General features: G+C 43.1%; 1 protein-coding gene across 5 annotated transcripts in view; it reads left to right on the top strand.

Annotated features, from left to right (window-relative positions):
* LRRC7 (leucine rich repeat containing 7) overlaps positions 1-23,378 on the top strand; it is a 508,948-nt gene that overhangs the window by 308,778 nt on the left and 176,792 nt on the right. For all 5 annotated transcript variants that reach the window (XM_073593758.1, XM_073593756.1, XM_073593759.1 and 2 more), the window contains one exon: positions 3,019-3,075. In XM_073593758.1, coding sequence (XP_073449859.1) covers positions 3,019-3,075 — 57 coding nt within the window. The remainder of the gene's footprint in view (positions 1-3,018; positions 3,076-23,378) is intronic.

Here is a 23,378-nt window from a genome sequence, read left to right as displayed (position 1 = left end):
GACCTTTAAAGCCCGTGCCGTAAACGATGGCTCCCATGCACATGTGTGGGAGTGACGTCATCACGCTCCTGGCCACTCATGTAGCCGGAGGCCGCAAACCTGGAAGGAAGACTGGGGGGAAGATGTCAGCCCTCTCAGCGGTGACAGCGAAATGCTGGAGGGCTTCGTTCTAAGGTAAGTTTCTCATAATGTGCTAGTATGCGATGTATACTAGCACATTATGACATTGCCTTGCAGGGAATTTTTTTTTTTTTTTTTACTACCGCTTTAAGGTTTGAACATGCACTACAGACAGAGATTAAGGCTCCGTTCACACTGCTGCGACATGAGATCCGACTTGTGAGAACCTAAGTCGCATGATATGTCAAATTCAATGTTTCCCTATGAAAGCCGTCTTAACTAATGCTACACTAGTCGCTTTAGAAATGTTTCCTGCACTCATTTGATCTGACTTGCGATTTCAGCCCTTGTTTAGGCTCCTAAATAGCATCCAAGTCAGAAGGAAGTTGCAGGGCAAATCGTACAACTTTGCAGTCGCTGCAGTGTGAAACGACCCCTAGCCGTTGTGATATATAACGTTTTTATAAATAAATAAATACGTTTCATAAACAAACAAAAATATTGCTTTTTGACAAAGTTACAAGCTTGACTCGACAAACTTACTTGCAACTTAAAAAAAAAAAAATGTAAGCTCTAATGGCTGTAATGCCATTGCACATATTACCTGAATATATTACTAACATTAAATATTAAGAAAAAAAAAATAAGAAAAGCTTTTTTCTTATATTTTTTTTTTCAGCAGCTTAGTAGATGCCCCCTACTTATTCTTATGTGGTAGTGCAATACATGTTTAAATTTTAATGTTCTATTATTATAGGCTGGGGATGGAATTGTAATGGCTGTTTAGAAAAGGCCAGCAGAGCCGCGTTAAAGTGATATTAAAAGCAATAACTTTAACCACTTCAGTCCCGGAAGATTTGGCTGCTCAATGACCAGAGCATTTTTTGCGATTCGGCACTGCGTCGCTTTAACTGACAATTGCGCTGTCGTGCGACGTTGTACCCAAAGAAAATCGCCGTCCTTTTTTTCCCACAAATAGAGCTTTCTTTTGGTGGTATTTGATCACCTCTGCGGTTTTTATTTTTTGCGCTATAAACAAAAGAAGAGCGACAATTTTGAAAAAAACACAATGGGGGTTATTTACGAAAGGCAAATCCACTTTGCACTACAAGTGCAAACTACAAGTGCAAAGTGCACTTGGAAGTGTAGTCGCTGTAGATCCGAGGGGGACATGCAAGGAAATAAAAAAACAGCACTTTAGCTTGCACATGATTGGATGATAAAATCAGCAGAGCTTCCCCTCATTTCAGATATCCCCCTCAGATTTACAGCGACTGCACTTCCAAGTGCACTTTCAATGCAATTTCATGTGCACTTTGCATTTGTAGTTTGCACTTGTAGTGCAAAGTGGATTTGCCTTTCGTTAAATAACCCCCAATATCTTTTACTTTTTGCTATAATAAATATCCCACATTTTTTTATCAAAAAAACTCATTTTTTCCTCAGTTTAGGCCGATATGTATTCTTCTACATATTTATGGTAAAAAAAACGTATATTAATTGGTTTGCGCAAAAATTATTGCGTCTACAAAATAGGGGATAGAGTTATGACATTTTTATTATTATTTTTTTTTACTAGTAATGGCGGCGAACTGCAATTTTTATCGGGACTGCGACATTATGGCGGACACATCGGAGACTTTTTTGAAACCCTTGACAATTATACAACGATCAGTTCTATAAAAATGCACTGATTACTGAATAAATGTCACTGGCAGGGAAGGGGTTAACACTAGGGGGCGATCAAGGGGTTAAATGTGTTCCCTATGTGTGTGTTCTAACTGTGGGGGGATGGGACTGTCTAGGAGGAGAGAGAGGTCGGTGTTCATACATAGTATGAACACACGATCTGTCTCCTCTCCTCTGAAAGAACCGGGATCTGTGTTTACACACACAGATCCTGGTTTTCGCTCTGTCACGAGCGATCGCGGGGGCCTGAACTCCGATCAGCTCTGGGCACACGCAGCGGGCCCCTAGTGGCCAAAAGGCGAAGCGACGTAAGGTAACGTCGTTTCGCCCAGCCATGCCATTCTGCTGCAGTAAAACTGCGGCGGCTGGTCGGCAGCGGCTAAAGCAAAAACACAAAAAAAACAAAACAAACAAGTTATAGACTATGTGCGGTGGTTTTGCACTGAGCAGCCTTGATCCTCCAGTTTTGGGGTCCCTCACCAGCGCTCTTGGCCCCTCCATCCTGCCGAGTGCCCCCAGAGCAAGCAGCTTGCAATGGGGGCACCCAAGCAGGCAGGCTCCTGAGCCAATGCTCTGCATATCCATGTACACACAAAGCTGCAGATCGTCCCCCTCGGTCTCCTCATTGGCTCGCTGGCTGTGAATGACAAGAGCAGGATCTGAGGCATCCATGCACAACGCTAGAGAAATATCAGGCTCAGGTAATTATTGGGGGGGGGGGTTACTATTAATACCAATGATGTAACACTATTCCTCCTAGTAATACCAATGATGGGGCACTATTTCTCTCAGTAATACCAATGATGGGGCACTATTCCTCCCAGTAATACCAATGATGGGGCACTATTTCTCCCAGTAATACCAATGATGGGGCACTATTTCTCCCAGTAATACCAATGATGGGGCACTATTTCTCCCAGTAATACCAATGATGGGGCACAGTAGCTATGTAACTGATAACCCAGCCTGACACATTGTTGACCCTCGCTGATGTTGGGACATTTTCTACCCCCACTGACCACAATCTGGCCCCCCCCCCTAAAGTCTGAAGGACAGCAAACTGGCCCTTTATTTAGAAAGTTTGGATCCCCCTAATCTAGTCAACGACAACAGATGGACCCAAAAGCTAAAGAAAGATTTTCTGTAGAAGTCCATTTTACTTGTTTCCATAACAACATACATTTCATTTTTTTTTTTTTTTTTTTTCAGACTCAGTAAATTGCGGATATTGGAATTAAGAGAAAATCATTTGAAAACATTACCAAAGTAAGTGATTATTATATGATGGGGGATTCTGATGTTTTTATTATGCATGGTACTTAAAGAGTAACTCCACTGTTGTTGAGAAAAAAAAAACATTCCCCTCTGGGTGATCTCTGTACATTGCAGGGATTTTAACAAACTTTGTTGCAGATTCCTACCTTCTGTTATTCTGAAGAAATCCCTGTTGATTCCTCTGTGCCCATGTGCTGAGTGAGCCTAATGGGAGTGGTTTCATAATGATCAATGAGCTGCTGCACCTGCAGGGCTCTAATGGGGAAATTTGCAGGGTCAGCATCCTTTTAGAAGTGATTTCTTATTGGGAGCATCTCACCAAAAATGATATTTTTGTTGCAGGGGATGCCTGAAATCTGACTTTTATCTTAGTGCAGACTTCTGGGAAAGTGTCCTCTGGGCTTTTCGGCCATTTCCAAGGCTCTCCGGCACCCCCCCTCCCGCCTCTGGCCGCATGCGGTATTGCATCCCATTGAAGTCAATGCGGAACAAAATTATTTTCGTTTCCATTGACTTCGATGGGAAAACTCGCTTTGATATGTGAGTACTTTGGATTACGAGCAAACTCCTGGAACGGAATATGCTCGTAATCCGAGGTTCCACGGTATATTATTTTTTTTATTGCTATTTTTTTTCCCACGAAAGTGGGGTTACCCCTTAAAATAGGATAAATATGCTCATAACTATGGTGCAGGACTGATTATTACAAAGAGCAATGATTTAAAGCAGTCAAAACAATGACAGCTCCACACTGTTTGGTTGTTTTGGGTTAAACTGCTATGCTCCTTGGCCGTAGCATGTTCCTCAACCCCACTGACCCAGAGTTTGGAAGACCCCCTATATTGGCAGAGGCAACGACCAACAATGGGCAATACAGAAGCTAGAGTCTTTGGATAGGTAGTACTATAAAAGCTACAGCAGGCAATAACAGAGTCAGTAGGCTGATGATGGCCAGGTCAGATGTAGAAAAACAGAGTCCATATTCCAGACACGTAGACAGAGCAAAGATTGCCAATAGCAGAGCTAACAGATCGAAGATCAAGATTAGCATAGACATGCTGAGTACAAACACAGTCCAGACAATCACCGGAAAAAAGGGCATGGGCAGCCATACAGAAGTCAGAGACAATCAGACCTCTATCCTGGGCATAAGCAAACAGACAAATGGGAGTTTTGAGCTCAATTTGTAAGCAGTTTATGAGGGTCAGATGTGCAATGCAGAGACCTGAGCTGTAGGGTTGAGTAATGACTAGCAGATGGTGAAGGTTCAAGGCTGATCATTACACCAGTGTCACAGCCAAGGGTGCAGCGTGATTACATATTTATGCTTTGCCCTCTAGCATGTTGTTTTTATGATCATGGGGCTTCCACTTGTTATCCTCTGAGCAGGAGGTTACTGGTAGCTTCCAGTTCACAGAAATAGCATGCAGACGTACACAATCTCTTCCTCTGGATTCAGACATTTCTGATGCCTGGGACCCATGGAGATTTGTGGAACCAGGAGGACAACCTGTATCTTTTGTGGAAATCAAAACAGAGTTTTATGAATGTGGAAGAGTGATGTAGTCATTTAGTCTTTACCCAAACATCTTGGGAAGTAGGCGGCAAGGAGCTGGCTGTTGGTATTTATGGAATATGCTAAAAGAATTACAAAGGTTCCAGGTTTTAAAAAAGTGTGATGTTGTAGGTATAATGAGATGGCAGAGATAGAATAGCAAAATTAGGAACAATGGAGGTAGAGTAGCATGGAGATGAGCCAAAAGAGGTGTAAAAAAAAAAGGAGCCAAAGAGATGAACGCAAAAGAGAAAAGTGTTTAAAGCTCATCTCCAGCCATATTCTTTTATTTCTCTCCACCTTTTTTTCTGTAATTGCACTGTAGGGTTCCAAAAGAATGTTTCATTAGCTTTCCCATTAGTCCTGCAATGCTGGATTTATGGCCAGTAACATCATCAGATGGCTTTTTGTTTTGACCACTAGGAAGAGGGTTCTCCATCTCGTCTGACTTGACATCCTCGTGCACATAGGGAATCCTGCAGAACAATATTTCTCATGAGTCTTCAGCTTGCACACAGAATGTAGAGGCAGAAGGGTTGGCTGTAGGTGGGGATGGGCACAGCTGACTAGGCATAAGTGATACTAAATATATATACATGCCCAATGATTTAGATCAGGGGTCTTCAAACTACGGCCCTCCAGGTGTTCAGGGACTACAATTCCCATCATGCCTAGTCATGTCTGTGAATGTCAGAGTTTTGCAATGCCTCATGGGATGTGTAGTTCTGCAACAGCTGGAGGGCCGTAGTTTAAGGATCCCTGATTTAGATAAAACTCTGGGGTGGGTACTGAGGAGCACCCAGTAAAAGTGCAGGACACAAAAAGGTCAAATCAAAGTGTTTATTGAAGAAAGGTTTCAGGTGAAGCCAACACGTTTCGGGGGAAATGCCTCCCCCTTCCTCAGGACCGAAACCATAGGTATAAATAGACGATTAGATACAATTAGGATACTTATGTAAGGGCTTGATCCAAACTGTCATACAGTCGACTACACCAACAGTCTGCATACCTTTGTTCAATAAACGCTTCAATTGGACCTGTTTGTGTCATGAATTTTTGTACTGGGCGCTCCTCAAAACTCACCCTAGAATTCCACTGAGTATTCTCCAAGAGACCATCAGAGAGGTGGCATGCCGAGACCAAAACAAAGTCCATCTACATGGCACCTTCACTGCACATCAGACCCTGTGAACGAAGACTGAGTTCTAAGATCTAATAGCCAGTAATATCAATACCTCACTCCTATTAGTCCAGTGCTATCATATCTACCCATTACTCACTTATTTAAGTGACACTGGCACTATTATGTCAACACTGCCTGAAATTAAACTACAAGGGGACATTGAGAAGACCGATCACCTGGAGGACATCGAGCAAGCAGAGTTTACCGATTCACTTAACAGAAAGTGTTGATCTCTCAATGCCTGAAGGCTAAATATAATGAAGATTGCAGAAGAAAGGTGCATTGTCTGTGGACCTAAAGCTCGAGATTCACTTTGTACAAAGTATCTTCTTTGACTGGACATAAGCTATAAGACATCTACAAAGAGTAGATGATGACTGAGAAACCATGGAGACAGAATAGACAATAGTTCTATTGATTCATTAAATAAACATTCTTTGGTCATTTTCCTCCCGTTTTATTAAACTCATTTATCAGAGGACATTGTGAAAGACTGGAAAGCTGGAGTGTCAATTTTTTTGCCAAAATCTCAAACTAGGATAGGAGAAACTGAGTGTATTGACCCAAGCTCTGTTGTGTTCTCCCACACCACTAGATATTTTATTTTGTCAATTATCTCTGGTCTGCAAAAACTTTGCCTAAATATCCGGTCTGCTAAGAACAGACTGATGGGGATCCGTTCCACATCCTTCCGGCGCTTCGGATGACAGTTAGATGGAAATGGACAGGCGGTCCTTTTCCATCCAACCACCCATAGAGGGCTGTGTCCATTTCCACGCTTGACGGAGTCAAACCCTGTCTGCAAGGGGCCTTAAAGAAAAATTCCAGGTATGGATATTATATAAATAATTACATTGCTCCAGCTTGGACCAATGTAACTATGTATATACCATACCAGTGGGATCTCGCTAGAAGCTGGAAATCACTGTATGTACAACGCTACTCCAGTGATCTCCACTAGCTTCCAGGTCCTGTGCTGATTATCTGTCCTGCTGCATTCTGAATACAAGAGGTCGGCAGCTTGGCACAGAAACCATTCGAAGAATGCTTTGCTTTTTCTGAATGAATGCAAAGTGCTTTCTGAGTGGACGAGGTGGCTTGGTAGGGCAGTGACATCACCCTCTTCACTCTTTGGATTCATTAAAAAAATGCAAAGCATTCTCTGAATGGTGGCCAACCTCCTGTGTTCACAATGCAGCAGGTCAGCCACATAGCACAGGACACGGAAGCAAGTGGAGTTTACTGGAATAGTGGTGTCTAATTTTTCAGCTTACAGGGGCATTGGCCTGGTATGTTATATACATGGTTAACACTGATCCAAGATGGACCAATGTACAGTGCCATGAAAAAGTATTTACACCCCTTGAAATTTTCCACATTTTGTCATGTTACAACCAAAAATGTAAATGTATTTTATTGGGATTGTATGTGATAGACCAACAGAAAGTGGCACATAATTGTGAAGTGGAAGGAAAATGATAAATGGTTTTTCAATTTTTTTTACAAATAAATATCTGAAAAGTGTGGAGTGCATTTGTATTTAGCCCCCTTTACTCTTATAACCCTAACTAAAATCTAGTGGAACCAATTGCCTTCAGAATTCACCTAATTAGTACATAGAGTCCACCTGTGTGTAATTTAATCTCAGTATAAATACAGCGGTTCTGTGAAGTCCTCAGACGTTTGTTAGGGAACCTTAGTAAAAAACATGAAGGCTAAGAAACACACCAGACAGGTCAGGGATAAAGTTGTGGAGAAGTTTAAAGCAGGATTAGGTGATTAGGTTGTAAAAAAATATCCCAAGCTTTGAACATCTCACGGAGCTCTGTTCAATCCATCCTCCGATAATGGAAAGAGTATGGCACAACTGCAAACCTACCAAGACATGGCCGTCCACCTAAACTGACAACACGGGCAAGGAGAACATTCATCAGTGAAGCAGGAACAGAGAAGCTGGTCAGAGTTGATTTAAAGACAGATGGAGCCACATAAAGGGCAATCTTAGAAGAAAACATGTAATGCCGCGTACACACGATCGGAAATTCCGCCAGCAAAACTCAGATGAGAGCTTTTTGTCGAAAATGCGACCGTGTGTATGCTCCATCGGTCTTTTGCTGGCGGAATTCCAGCCAGCAAAAGACTGAGAGCATGTTCTCTATTTTTCGGTCGGGAAAAGTTCCTATCCGAAAATGTGATCGTCTGTACAAATTCCGACGCGCAAAATTCCTATGCATGCTCGGAAACAATTCAACGCATGCTCGGAAGCATTGAACTTAATTTTCTCGGTTCGTCATAGTGTTGTACGTCACCGCGTTCTTGACGCTCGAGAGTTCAGAGAACTCTTGTGTGACCGTGTGTATGCAAGGCAAGCTTGAGCGGAATTCCATCGGAAAAACCATCCAAGTTTTTTCCGACGGAAAATCCGCTCGTGTGTACGGGGCATTAGAGTCTGCAAAAGACTTGAGACTGGGGCGGAGGTTCACCTTCCAGCAGGACAACGACCCTAAACATACAGCCAGAGCTACAATGGAATGGTTTAGATCAAAGCATATTCATGTGTTAGAATGGCCCAGTCAAAGTCCAGACCTAAATCCAATTGAGAATCTGTGGCAAGACTTGAAAATTGCTGTTCACAGACGCTCTCCATCCAACCTAACAGAGCTTAAGCTATTTTGCAAAGAAGAATGGGCAAAAATGTCCCTCTCTAGATGTGCAAAGCTGGTAGAGACATCCCCAAAAAGACTTGCAGCAGTAATGCCGCGTACACACGAGCGGACTTTACGGCAGACTTTGCCCGGCGGACTTTTCAACGGACTTTACGTCTGACTTTCTGAAAGAACGGACTTGCCTACACACAATCAACCAAAGTCCGTCGAATTCGTACGTGATGACGTACGACCGGACTAAAACAAGGAAGTTCATAGCCAGTAGCCAATAGCTACCCTAGCGTGGCTTTTTGTCCGTCAAACTAGAATACAGACGAGCGGACTTTTCGACCGGACTCGAGTCCGTCGGAAAGATTTGAAACATGTTTCAAATCTAAGTCCGTCCAACTTTTGAGAAAACAAAGTCCGCTGGAGCCCACACACGATCGAATTGTCCGACGAAATCCCGTCCGCCGGGCAAAGTCTGCCGTAAAGTCCGCTCGTGTGTACGCGGCATAATTGCAACGAAAGGTGGTTCTACAAAGTATTGACTCAGGGGGGCTGAATGCAAATGCACTCCACACTTTTCACATATTTATTTATAAAAAATTTTGAAAACCATTTATCATTTTTCTTCCACTTCACAATTATGTGCCACTTTGTGTTGGTCTATCACAGGGGTGTCCAAACTTTCTAAACAAAGGGCCAGTTTATTGTCCTTCAGACTTTAGTGGGGCTGGACTATGGCCAACAGGAGTGGAAATTGTCCTTGCATCACTGGGAGTAAGCATTGATACATTTGGTATTGGGTAGAGGAATAGTGCCCCATCATTGAGAGGCCCATTGTTGGTGTCAGTGAGAGAAATGGTGCCCCATTGTTGATGTCAGTGCCTCAAGGGCCGGATAATTGCAAGCAAAGGGCCGCATTAGGCCCCAGGGCTGCTGTTTGGAGACCACTGGTCTATCACATAAAATCCCAATAAAATAGATTTACGTTTTTGGTCGTAACATGACAAAATGTGGAAAATTTCAAAGGGTATGAATACTTTTTCAAGCACCAGGACACTGCTTCTGGTGCACTGAAATCCCAAACAGTGTTGTAAGGCACAAAAAAGAGAGGAAAGTGCATCAAAAATAAGCCACGTCCATAAATCATTGAGGATACAAAATAGAGTAGGACTGAGTATTACCAGGGAGGCGGACTTTTTAGGCTAAGAACCAGTGGAGAAGATATAGCAGTATAAAAAATATAAATTTATTGAAAAATACAATATCTAAAAAACAATGACAATTGTAACATATAGCATCTATGATTATTGTGCAGTGATCCCTTGTATGTCCATGCGTTTCACCGTTAGGCTTTCTCAGGACATGGCCAAGGTTCACAGATGAGACAGAGAAGGAAATATGTCTCTCTATCTTAAATTGGAATGCAAAATTATGCAAGTCACGGTAGCATGAGAAAGTTCAATCAGCAGTAAGAAAGTATATTAGATATAGCTAATTATCTCAGCAGGGGCATGTAAACAATATTCCTAATTAAGGGAGCAGCCATTAGAGGGAGGAGGGCCAACACCGGATTCACCACTTAGATCCTGGATTTAGTATCAGCAATGCTGAAGTCTCAATACAATCCCGTCACTGCATATTCAGGATACAAATAATCCAGCGTGCCCCTGGGAGACAGCAATACACTGCACACGTGTTGTAAGGCCCGTCTGATTTGTCTCTTCCTGGACTATAGAACACCTCCCTGTTGTGTTATATCGGAGGCGAGAGTTGTTCTTTAGCGACTCTCTTGCTGTTTCTTGCTTAGTACCCCACCAATCAATTGGTTAGATTACTAGTCATCAGGGGGCAGCTCTGATATGAGGAAGCAAAGCCCTGCTCCTCTACAAAGATGGCAACCTCCAGGAATCACAGAACAAAGCATGGTAACTTGGTAACTGATAAAAAGTCAGAGCTGTGCCGCTCCAGGTGGGAATGATTGCTCCCTTCAACCTTGTGGTGCAGGTCCAGTCCGCAGCCTGAATAAGAGCCAATAGTTCAAGAAAGGTTGACCGCACTCCCAGGTGATGATTACTTTCTTGAAGATAAAAATCTATCAAGATACATCATAAGACATCATGAGATGCAGGCATGGCAAGATTAACGCGTTTTACGAATCAAGGTTCGCTTAGTCATAATCTATAATGTCACTCAAGTCAGGTTAAAAAACTGCAGCAGTTTCCGGCAATCGTGGATCATTTTGAGGACGGGCTTTGTTCGTTTTTTTTTTTTTTTTTAATTACAACCATAAAATCCTAATTGGTTAACAAACCGTGAATTCTGGCTGTCCTTTTGCAAAGCATTAAAATATTTTTTATTATCTAAACTTTTAGCATCGACCCTTATAAAATATGCTTGTTTTATAGGCCCATAAAGTATTCTCATAATTTTAAGCTGGTTCTCCTTCCTTGGCTTTGTTGATTTCTCTTCCACCTTGACAGCTTGATGGGAAGGCTTTAAGAGTAAGAAAACGAAAAGTAATTTTAACTGCCATAGTCAATTAGAGCTTGGTAATAAAAAGCTGCAACATGAACGAAACACTATAGCAACAAAAAGCTTTTTTTTTTTTTTTTTAAAGGAAAACTGTCATTGGAGAATCATAGGGGATGCCATTATTGAGCGCTTCTTCTTATGATCCTATCATATTGGCCCACTCTGTTGGTGTGTAGTGGGGAGCACCTAGTACAAATAATTGTAAAATAAAGTTATTAGTTATGTACTAATTATTTCGAAACATTGCATAACCAGTGCGTTTTGGGAGTATGTCACATACCTGTATGAGGAGCTCACGGTAATGAGGATAGCCTCTTGCACCATTCCTGTCTATGTACCCAGGGCTGGATCTAGGCTATCTGATCTCGGGGTGCAGTAATAAAAGTCAGGGCACATAATGTCGATAATGTGACAAATGCAGGAAACTAGTAATCACTCGGCACACGTCTATACCATGAGTCACAACCTGGAAGTACAGTAACATCTGACAAGTAGTGCAGAGGCATGAAGGAAAGCTAATATGTATAAGTCTGTCATTAGATTAGGATGATTAAAAGAAACCTGTCCCCCCTTATATCAGGTGTCCCTATCAGAGTCGCCTCTCACATCAGTAGTCCTCATCAGAGTCCCTCTTTACATCAGGGTCCCCATCTGAGTACCCCCTTAGATCAGGTGTCCCATTAGAGTGCCCTTTTACATCACTTGTCCCCATAAGAGTGCCCCTTACATCAGTTGTCCTCATCAGAGTACTCGCTTTGTGCCCCGTCAGATCCCCCCTTACATCAAATGTCCCCCACCCTAGTCTCTGTATATCAATATCCCCATCAGAGTCCCCCTTACGTCAAGTGTCCCCATCAGAGTCCCCCTTACTTCAAAAGTCCCCATCCAAGTGTCCCTTTACATCAGGGTTCCCATAAGAGTCTCCCTTACATTATTGTCCCCATCAAATTCCCCCTTACAACAATTGCCCTCATCAGATCAGTAAGGAGGCAAGAAGGAAAAGGACACAGTGCCTCTAAGTGCAGTATTAAAGAGGAAGTAAACTCTCCCACTCAGATGCTGCTTTTCATTTGGTCCATTATAATAAGTAATTATTAAACTATAGCCACTGTAATCCAGCCCAAATCGCATATTACTTACTGTTTAAAGAAATTTTAAAAAACTTGTTTCTATAGGTAAGGCAGCGCCATCTTAAGTATTGTTTTCTGAGTCCACAGTACAGTGTATTTCCGCCCTTACATTGAGCACTTCCTGTACTGTTAACCAAGCCTCCTTCTCAATCCAACGTTTCTATGGCAACCCTGTTTCACTGCTCATAGCTGACTTGCTTTATTTCATAGTATTTACTTGTGCCTATTATATAGTGTTTGCCTGTGTCAGTCTTATCAGCTTCAGCTGATAAAGCTGCAGTAATCCTGTCCGATGCCCAAGTTTACACTGCATGTGATGTCACATGGTCACATGGGGTGTAGTAGGAAGCTCTGAGTGATTATGCAGTCTTGTGGGATTTCAGAGTTGTGCCATAGGAAGATCTGATAATAGACAGATAGGTACACAGAGTTTGCCGTAAATCAGGGGAGATCTGGGCATGCTCAGTGAAGTCATTCTAAAGAACAAAAAGGATTACAACAATACTAAGCAAGTAAGGAGATATTTACAAGCAGTGTTCATTCTGGTTTTTTATGCTGATTTACATGGAACAAAGTTATCGGGGAGAGTTTACAACCACTTTAAGGAACCATTTATTGCTAAAAGCAATAGGCTAACTACTCACAAAGGGAGCATGACTGTGCACATTGTAATCAATGGTTATCCTGCAATAGGACCAGGGGGTGGTCACTCCTAGATGTCTGTGTCTCCGGGGTGCAGCTGGCGGCTCGTGCGGGTGGATTCCAGCACTCCCAGCCTGTGCAAAACAGCGGTGAGCACAGGCAGATCGGGGATGACGTCACTTCCGGGTGTAGGGTGAAAGGAGGTGGCTTTGCGTTCGGGGCATGCGTGTTCCTTCCTCAGGTCATCAGATCAGTACATGCTCTCTCAGAGACTTGGGGGGACAAAACTAAAAGGCAAAACTAAAACCTTTGGAGGGTGCAGCCCACCACAGCACCCCCCCTAGATCCGGGCCTGTGAGCACCCCTGGAAGTTGAGACAGGGGCTTCTAGGGCTGTGGACATGCGCAGGTGCCAAAAAGCTGGAATTGAAGAGTTGAACTTGGGAGCGCTGGTGTCAGGTAAGCAGATGCACAGCGATGAGGGTACCCAGAATTCACCAAGTCCAGTAGAGAGTAGAGCCAGATCATGAGCTAAGTTTGGTAACAGTTGAGCAGGAAGGCACCAGGTCATGAGCAGGATCAGTGTCAGGGACGAGCAGAGGGTTGTAACGTGCAGACAGCGAGGTACAGAATCCTTAGGCAGAATCTTGGTCAAATTTTTAGGCCAAGGTCGATAACAAAGATAGACGGCAATCACAGCATTGGGTAATTCCGAAGCAGGTCAATAACAGGGTCAAGATTACAGAAGCTTGAAGACCATTTAGAAAATGTCTCATGTGGGGCTTTGGTTTACATATACCACCAGGCACCAGTGTCTGTGGTGCACCTGCCGTGCATCCACATGCATGCTGTTGTGTGCTTGTACCTATGCACGTGCACGTTGTTGCCCGCTTTGTTAGCCTCCCATGCCCAAAAACATGTGCACATTTTTGTGCATGAGCCTCCAGGCTGATTTCTATGATGGCTGACATGTTGACAGAGTGTGGCCTCTTCTTTCTGCAGGGCTTAGTTGGAGTCACATACTTTGGTCCAGACTACTAAAATGGCTTGGGGGATAACCGTGAAAAAATAAATTCTGTTTGCTCTGTAGTTCTCAAACAAGCAGATTTCTATGACTTTTTTGGTCTGCATACTTGATTTGGGTTTGTGATTCAGAAAGTACTATAGCCGGTGGCTCAGCCTAGCAGCCAGGCAACTCGTTTTTGCAGAAGGAGATCAGTTGTAGCAACCCTTCATATTTACTTTAAAGCAGAACTCCGAGCTAAGGTTGAAGATGTAAAATGCAACAGAATTGCCCAAAGGCAAATTTCCTAGTGTAAATGAATTACAGTACTTACTGTAGTTTGTTTCTTGGCATCGTTTGATTAATAATGTGTATATTTGAGTTACATATTTTCTTCTTACATCACATGTTGCGGCCACCTAGGGCATTATGGGAGCTAAGTTCTTTTCCATAAAATGAGTTGTTGAAGGACATCTTGTCCTCAGAGAAATATAAAGCCTTCAATTACTGTCCTCTTTCTGCTAGTTACTTAGTTGTCTAGCTGATCCTTTAGCTTTATTACTCTGACCTAGAATGTACGGCTACACTACTTTTAAGTGTTTTTGTCTGTCTGTGCCCTTTTCCTTGAACATCACTGCAGAACGTTAAGAGAAATATGTCCTCCAGCAATACAGTAGCACTAGATAGAACAGTCAGTGAAGTCAGAGTAAACTCAGAACCCCGAAGTATTGATTAGTAATTGTGAAAATATTGAGGATTGGCATAAAAATCTGAAAACTAGCCTTTTCAGGATAAGGTTAGCAACGTTTATCTATGTATCTTTCTCATTAAAGGTTCCCTTGAAGGGAAACTGGCAGCTCTACAAACAGGGACATTTTAACTGTCAGCAGGCAACAGACTATACTATTTGGACAAAGTAGCTAGATACCCCGTTAAATTATTACGTTTTTGTGTTTCCAGTGAATGGCACTTTTCATGCTACAGCATACAAAAACATTTTAGGCAATTATGCACTTCCAACCTTGTGTCAACAGTTTGGAGAAGGTATAATACAACAAAAATAGTGCTGCACTGCCAACATATAAATACACAAACGGTGTATATAATAAACAATACAGAAAAGCCTTGGTTTGAGAGCATTTTGCAAGATATGCTAAATGTTTTTATACATTTTGACTTGATATACAAGCGATGTCTTGATATACAAGTAGCGTTATGTCACAGTATGAGAAGAGAGGCGCCTCTAATGCCGCGTACACACAAGGGGAATTTCTGACAGAAAGAGTCCAATGGGAGCTTTTCATCGTATATTCCGACCATGTGTATGCCCCATCGGACTTTTTCTGTCGAAAATTCAGACGGACTTAGAGAACATGTTCTATATTTTTCCGACGGAACAAATTACTATCGGAAAAACCGCTCGTCTGTATGCTGTTCCAACGCACCAAAATCGACGCATGCTCTGAAGCAAGTACGAGATGGAAGCTATTGGCTATTGGCTCTTGAACTTCCGTTTTCTAGCCCCATCATATGCGTTGTATGCAATGGCGTCCCTAGGTGGGTCCAGAGGGGGCCCTGACCCCCCCCCCCCAACATTATGCTGTGCCCCACCACGTGCCCGCCCAATTAAACATTTTTTACTTTTTTTTTTACAAAAAGGCAATGTCTTTTTGTTTGCATTCGTAGTGGATGCGCCACATATTACTCGGGCTGCCGCTGGAGTAACACAGTCTCTATTGAGAGCGAGAGCATCCCCAGGCAGTTCCTCCCCCCTCCCCCTGCTCACTGACACTGCATAATGCGAGCTCTCACACAACCACAGCCGCCCGATCTGCTCCTTCTCTTGCATCCTCATTGGCAGGGAGAAGAGTGAGTTTCAGGAAGGACTCCACCAGGACTCTCAGTTACTGAAAAAACAGACTGATTTCTCCCATCCTTAGGACAGGAGAACCAGCCTGTAAATTCCAAGAGATGCCAGACCAACGCTGTCAATAGCAGGGGCAGGACAGCAATAGGAGGCTGGGGAACCCCACAGTGGCAGAACACCAGGGCCCAGTGGCAAGACAACCTTTGCAACCCTGATAGTTCTCCCACTGCTTTGGACCTTTATATTTTCTTGGTATGCTGGTGACATATATATCTTGTTTTCTGCCACCCTGGGGGGCCCCAATACAGTAGGAAGGGAGCTCACTGCAGAACATGTGAAAGGGCCCATTGTGGGATCGTAGTAAAGGGCCCCAGGAGATATATATATATATATATATATATATATATATATATAATTGCATTTTATAGTTGCCCCCCTACTTTTGTCCCTGTCCCCCCATGTGCCCCCCCTAAATATGAAATCTGGAGATGCCACTGGTTGTACGTCACCACATTCTAGACGGTCAGAATTTGATGTGACCGTGTGTATGCAAGACAGCTTGAGCAGAATTCCATCGGAACTCAGTCGGAAAAACCTTCAGAGTTTATTTATGGCAAAACCGGTCGTGTGTACAGGGCACAATTGTAGCAATATGGTTACATTTAATGAAGGTACAACATTTAGCAACATATTGCTACACTTAGAGGCGCCTCTCTTCTCTTTTATACTCTGTAGCTTCTTCTGGATTTTGCTTCTAATCCCCTTGTGGAGGCTTCCATTTGTGGATGGACATTTTATGGTTACACAACCTGGTCACATTGCTAAAATCTTTTTTATATGGACTATGAACTGAAGGACTTATGAATAAATGGTTGTGGAACAAATCATTTGAGTTTCCATTATTTCTTATGGGGAAATTTGCTTTGATATACAAGTGCTTTGGATTACAAGCATGTTTCTGGAACAAATTATGCTCGCAATCCAAGGTTTTACTGTACGTCCAATAATTGTGCCACAGTCTTCATTAGTGTTCAAAGCATATACATTCATAAGTGCCACCAAAAAGTCACAAAAAAAAAAAAAAATTACAAAAAAATTTAAACAGCAGGACTTAAAGTCCAGGTCCTGGACAGGAAATATCCTGCGCGTTACATCACTAACCTATGTAAGTTCCTCAGGGATAGCCCTTTTCTTTTCCAACATGACTGTGCCTCTGTGTACAAACCAGTTTTATAAAGACATGGTTTGATGAGTTTTCTATTGAGGAACTTGAGTGTCCTGCACAGAGCTCTGATCTCAACTCTACTGAACACCTTTGTGATGAATGGAACGCTGATTGTGAGCCAGGTCTTCTCATCCAACATCTGTACCTCACAAATGTTGTTTTTTTTTTTTTTCCTGCTGAATGCAAAGACACGTGCTTTTTTATCTGCTATCCTTTGAAAGTTCACGCTTCCAGTAAAGGGTACTGTTAATGCTATGACATACAAAGACATTTTAAGCAATTGTGTGATTCCAACCTTGTGACATTGGTTTGGGGAAGGCCCTTTTCTTTTCCAGCATGACTGTGCCTCTTTGCACAAAGCCAACTTTATAAAGACAAGGTGTGATGTGTTTGGCGTGGAGGAACTCGAGTGTCCTGCACAGAACCCTGACCTCAACCCTGCTGAACACGTTTTGGATGATATTGGAGCACTGACTGTGAGCCAGGTCTTCTCATCCAACAATAATGGGAAAAAATTTGCATAGACACATGTACTATCTTTTAAATGGCTCAATAAAAAATAAAAATCCAAAGACACACTCCAAAATCTTGTGGGAAGCCTTTTTAGAATAGTGGAGGCTATTACGTTTACAGATTGGGGGTGGGTGCAGGGGGCTGTAACTCACAACATATTAAAGTGGTTGTAAACCCTTACAGACCACTTTTGACTACAGGTAGGCCTATGATAAGGCTTACCTGTAGGTACCGTGGATATCTCCTAAACCTTCACAGTTTAGGAAATATCCACTGTATCAGCATGTGCCGACATCATCGGCACAGGCGCACTGAAGAAACAGACCGAGCGTGCCATTTCTTCAGCTGATGTGCCGTTACCGGCGGCTCCTGTGCTCATGCGCGGGAGTGGAGTCATCGCGGCTCTGGACAATCACAGCGCCGGAGCCCGCAATACCCAGAAATAACTCCAGGAGACATGTCGCCAGCCAGATCAGTGTGTCAGGACCACTGCGGGGGCTTCAATCTAAGATAATATTTCATAATGAGCTAGTATGCTATGCATACTAGCTCATTATACCTTTGTCTTGCAGGTTTTTTTTTTTTTTTTCGTGGGTTTACAACCACTTTAATGTCTAGGGCAGCCTTTCTCAACCTTTTTAACACAGAGGAACCTTTGAAAGAGCTTTCCGGTCTCAGGGAACCCCGGCTAAAAATGACTATACTGCATATACAATTTATGATACATTAGTGTGATGGTCAGTGGAAAAAATGCTCCTTACAGTCATGGTCATTGAGGAAGAATTAACTTCCTACTGATCAATGATGTCTATGGGAATTTATCTGAGAGTCAAAAATCGCTCCTTGCTTAAGGAGCCCCTAGTAACCTTCCAGGGGAACCCTGGTTGAAAAACCCTGGTCTAGGGTTTTGGAATGGGATTTCCAACATGCTCATATACTGTAGGTGTATAGTATAGTATAGAAGTGTTGTGGATGTGAGGATCCTAGAATTTTTTGAAGATCTTAAATAAATAGCTGTTGGTTAAAGTTTGTGCTAACATCAAAGCTGATATAGGCAATTTCTTACCTTCCACCCAGAGATCTGTTCCTGAAACAGCCATCTCTGTCATCTTTGCATCAGCATTTGGCACACTCTGCTTGTTGAGTTGATGTGCAGAGAATTTTACCCAATTTTACACTAAAATCTGTAACTCTTGAATCCCCCTTACATCGTCAAGGACCCAACTTCTCCCAAGCTTGGGATACTGTCCTCCATTGTAAGCATGCTGAGTGCTGGTCCCTGGAGTCAGTTCCCACTCCATGAAGATACTATGTGACAAGATAAAGTCCACACTGATGGATGAAACGCATTCTGATTTTTCTATTGTTTGACGCAACAAAGATTTTCGCAGGAGCTAACATCATCGTTGCACGGCCTCAGTCTCTTCGCATAATTTCCTCCAACCCACTGTTGGGGTTTCTTTGCCATTTTTTCTTTGATGCCTCTAAAATTATATATTCATACATAAGGTATGTTGTGTAGGAAGCCCACACTCAAGGCTTTGGTTTGTCAATATTTTTATTTTTTAAACTCCACCCGGTGCAAAAAAAAGTGCACACCAAAAAAGTGAAACAAAAACATGCACAGGGTGTAGACATAGTCCTTCTCCGAAAAGAAAGGACCCTAGCCCTGATCCCCGAGGCGTTAGGCTCCAGACTGGGACTGGGGTACTTCACTGGTCCATCTGGCTGGACCCCGTTATCTCTGAGGTCTGCCGAAACAGACCCACCCAAGTACTAGGTGAGGCTCCCTGAAATGAGACCCTATGAGAGATGGCGAACCAAGCCAGAAGGCCATGTCCACCCCCTCCCAAGACCAGGGCAGGCCCGAGGAGCTACACCCTACCATTCAAAAGTGAAAAAAAACATTTACACCAACAACCAAATAAAAAACACAAAGTGATAAACACGACAAACATAAAAGTGGGGAAAAGGGAAGTGGAGAAAGTGCAAAGTGCCATTGTATGGTGCAATGGCCGGCCCTAAGGCCAGGAATAAAAAATTCCTCTGGTCCTGGCCAAAATGCCCGGCCTAAGAGGCAGATATGAAAAAAAGTGTAATGGTGTAGTGACCTAGGGGCCAGTAAAACTCAAAGTGCCCTACTCACAGTGAGAGTAACGGCACCCCTGGACTGCCACTCCATGGGCACATACACCAGGGGCCTCTTTTGGGCCCCGGCCTTCGGCCAGACCAGTGCCTCTTCATCCCTATCAGGAGGTAACCCTTCCAGGTTTCTCTAGAGGAGACCTATTAACGGCCCTCTATTCGTCGAGCAGTCTAGTTTTGGCTCTCCCTGATACTAACCTTCAAGGTTACCATTACACCAGTGGATTTGCATAGCCACCGCCACACTCACCCCACCGCCATAGGTTAGGGACAGTAGCACAGCGCCTGCACTGGTAACTGATAAGAACAGATACTATACTTGATCTTAGCCAAAAGGCTGAGTTATTACTAGAGATAGAAAGTACCTCACTTGGGCTCTCTTTAATCCCTGACTTTAGCATCCTTTCCAGGTCATGAGCTTGAATAAGTTTGCAGCTTAATGAAAAAGAGTGTTGCATTTTGTCGTTAGCATGGCATTGTGACCTTAGATTTTTTAATATTAAATGATGTGTGTCTTTTTAATAAATATTGTATTAGTAGAAGCTTGATACCAAATTAATAAAATATCTGTACCTCAAAGAAGGACTTCAGCCTGGGGGGGGGGGATTAAGCATGCACCTTATGCTCCGTACACACGATCGGATATTCTGACAACAAAATCCATGGATTTTTTCCGACAGATGTTGGCTCAAACTTGTCTTGCGTACACGCAGTCACACAAATCTTGTCTGAAATTCCAAACGTCAAGAACGTGGTGACGTACAACACGTACAATGAGCCGAGAAAAATGAAGTTCAATAGCCAGTGCGGCTCTTCTGCTTGATTCCGAGCATGCGTGGAACTTTACGACAACGGATTTTGTTGTCTGAAAATTCAGATCTCAAATTTTGTGTGACGGAAATTCCGATGGAAAATGTCCGATGAAGCTTACACACGGTCGGAATTTCCGACAACAAGCTCCCATCGAACATTTTCCATCAGAACATACGTCCGTGTGTGTGGGGCATTGGTGTGTGAATCTGTACCTGCCTCCTTAGCTTCACTGGAAAGGTGTGTTGGGATGATGTTCCTCTAGCAATTCCATCCTCTTGCCGTGTGGTCACCAAATGCTAATTTAACCACTTCAATACCTGGCACTTTCACCCCCTTCCTGCCCAGGCCAATTTTCAGCTTTTGGTGCTGTCACACTTTATAAGACAATTGTGTGGTCATGCAAACATCTTTATCCTTTTTTTGTTGTTAGACAGAAAGAACTTTTTTTTGGTGGTATTTAATCACCACTGTTTTTTTTATTTTTTGCTAAACAAGCGAAAAAAAAAACGTTTCTGTTATAAAATTTTGCAAATAAGTAAGTAATCTTTCATTTTCACTCATATGCACTGATGAGGCTGCAGTAATGAGCACTGATATGCTGCACTGATGAGGCTGCATTGATGTGCACTGATGAGGCTGCATTGATGTGCACTGATAAGCTGCACTGATGAGGCAGCCCTGATGAGGCTGCACTGATCTGCACCGATGGGCATTGATGAGACAGCACTGATGTCTACTGATGAGGCAGCACTGATGGGCACTGATACACTGCACTGATAAGGCTGCACTGATGTTCACTGATGGGCTTTGATGAGGCAGCACTGATGTGCACTAATGAGGCAGCGCTGATGGGCACTGATAAGCTGCACTGATTAGGCTGCACTGATGAGGCAGCACTGAGGGGCATTGATAAGCTGCACTGATAGGCGGCACTGATGGACACCGATAAGCTCAAGTCTATATACATGTGATCAGCTGTGATTGGCCTTTTACCGCTATCTATGATCAGCTGTGTCCAGAGAACACAGCGGTCACAGAGCGCCCTGATGCGCACCCCAGGAGGGGAGGTTCCCCGGGAGGCGGGGTTCTGAGAGGACATGCATGGAAGTCCTCCCAGAACGTGGAGGACCGCGCTGTAGCTGTCTTTTAGCTATAGCATGGTCAGAAAGTGGTTAAGGATCCTCTTCTGTACTGAAAATGCTTAGTCTGATTACACTGTGAGCTTCTCACAATGTGCATCACAAGCTGCAGCAAGTCAGAGAGAACCCGCTTCACTTCCAGCATCATCTAGTGTTTTCCTCCCCAGCCTTACTGTCCCTGGCTCCCCCTATTGATCATTGGATTTTAGTTCTTTCAAACATGGAGGCTCAGCAACACATGTGGGCATTACCTAGGGCGGTCTACATGCAATTCCAGCATCCCAAGGAATGCTCACCCTGCTGCCCCCTCCAACCAGCCATGATCTGCCTGCATTGCAAAGAGAATCACAAAGACTCACTGCTGCCATCACTGGGTCTAAAAATAAGGTATGAGATGAAAACAGAATAAGTTTAATTTAAAAATTTCAAAAGAATGTGAATGAGGGGGGTAAAGAGCAACCAGAGAAGTCAAAATATAAGCAGATTAAACTGCAGCTTGAAGATTAGTCATATTTTTGTTTGAATCAGGACCACACAATAAGGACTCAGTCCTGTCTGCCCGTCAATTATAAAGGCTTATAATCAATATTGGAGTTCCGCTGTTGGCGGATACTGTTAAGTCATCTTTGGGAGACCCCGGGTGCTGAGATTTGACAGGTGCATAGATATTTCCTCCTGAGTCCTGGAGAGATATAAGAAGCCAGGGAGAGATTCAGCTCATCAACATCTACCCAAAGACTAAAATATCTGTTTAGAGTAGACTGACCCTTTAAGGAGACGTACATCGCCGTGATGACTAATGAAGAAGAAGTCCATGAACAATAAAAGATTATTTCTCCCATTGCAGTGAAAAGTGTTTTATTGACCTACACAGGTTTGCAGCTGTGGTATTTGGATTGCTTTTGTATTGTGACAAATCCCAGCTTTCACGTTCCTCGTGTCTGATGAAGTGGAAAGTATCCATAGCAACAGGTCTTACTGCAAAATCAGGTTATTTGCAGAAATCTTGGAATAACATATTTCTATAAACCATTGTCTTCCTATACCTTTATTGTGAATCTACTCCATGGAGTCTTTGTGACTTGGCCTTGGGGGTCTCTGACTAATTACACATTATTGTTGGAAATTTTTTTTAAAAATCCTGCCCCTCGAATGGATCTTCTAACCCTTTTCTAGCACCAATGTTGAAGCGGAACCTTAAAGGGTTAGTTCACCTTTACCAAAAAACTGCCTATGAAGGTAAAGGGCGCCTGTAGATAAAAAATAAACTGTGCGGGTTTGACTAAGGTTAAATAATGCACTTACTCTAGGTGTAGGCCATTTACATACCTCCTGAAGGGTGGGTGGGAAACTCCCAGAGATGGAATCATCCCATCCTGCCTGGTTGCTAGGTTGTTGCTAAGACACTCCTAGCTGATTCAGACCCCTTCACATGCACTTTCTCTTCCGTGTAGCAATAGCTCTGAGCTCAGCGATGCTGTGACAGAGGAGATAGCTGACCACACATGTATGTGGTTTGAGAGCAGACTCCTGTGATGATGGAGATGAGCATTAATGGCTGGGAGTGTCTTAGCAATGCCCTAGCAACAAGGCAGGATGAGATTATGCCATCTCTGGGAATGCACTCATACTATAATTAAGGGATCTGAGCTTGAAGCACCAAACCACAGATTAGTCGTTCAGATACAAATTTAAAAAAATGTGTGATAAAATAGAAGCCTTTATAACAGCTCCAACGCATTTCGGAGGCCAATGACCGCCCCCCCCTTCATTAGGGCTTGAAAATGGAAAAACAATGGATACAACTAGAAGGAGATACAAAATCTTTTGACCACAAAAATTGAAATTGTTACTTTGAATTTCTGTCCAGTTGTATACATAGTTTTCCTGTCTT

Source organism: Aquarana catesbeiana, linkage group LG07 (genome assembly GCF_042186555.1).
Source record: "Aquarana catesbeiana isolate 2022-GZ linkage group LG07, ASM4218655v1, whole genome shotgun sequence".
In the NCBI taxonomy this organism is placed as follows: Eukaryota; Metazoa; Chordata; class Amphibia; order Anura; family Ranidae; genus Aquarana; species Aquarana catesbeiana.
Note: the sequence above shows the minus strand (reverse complement) of the source record. Positions and strands in the feature narration are given on the sequence as shown.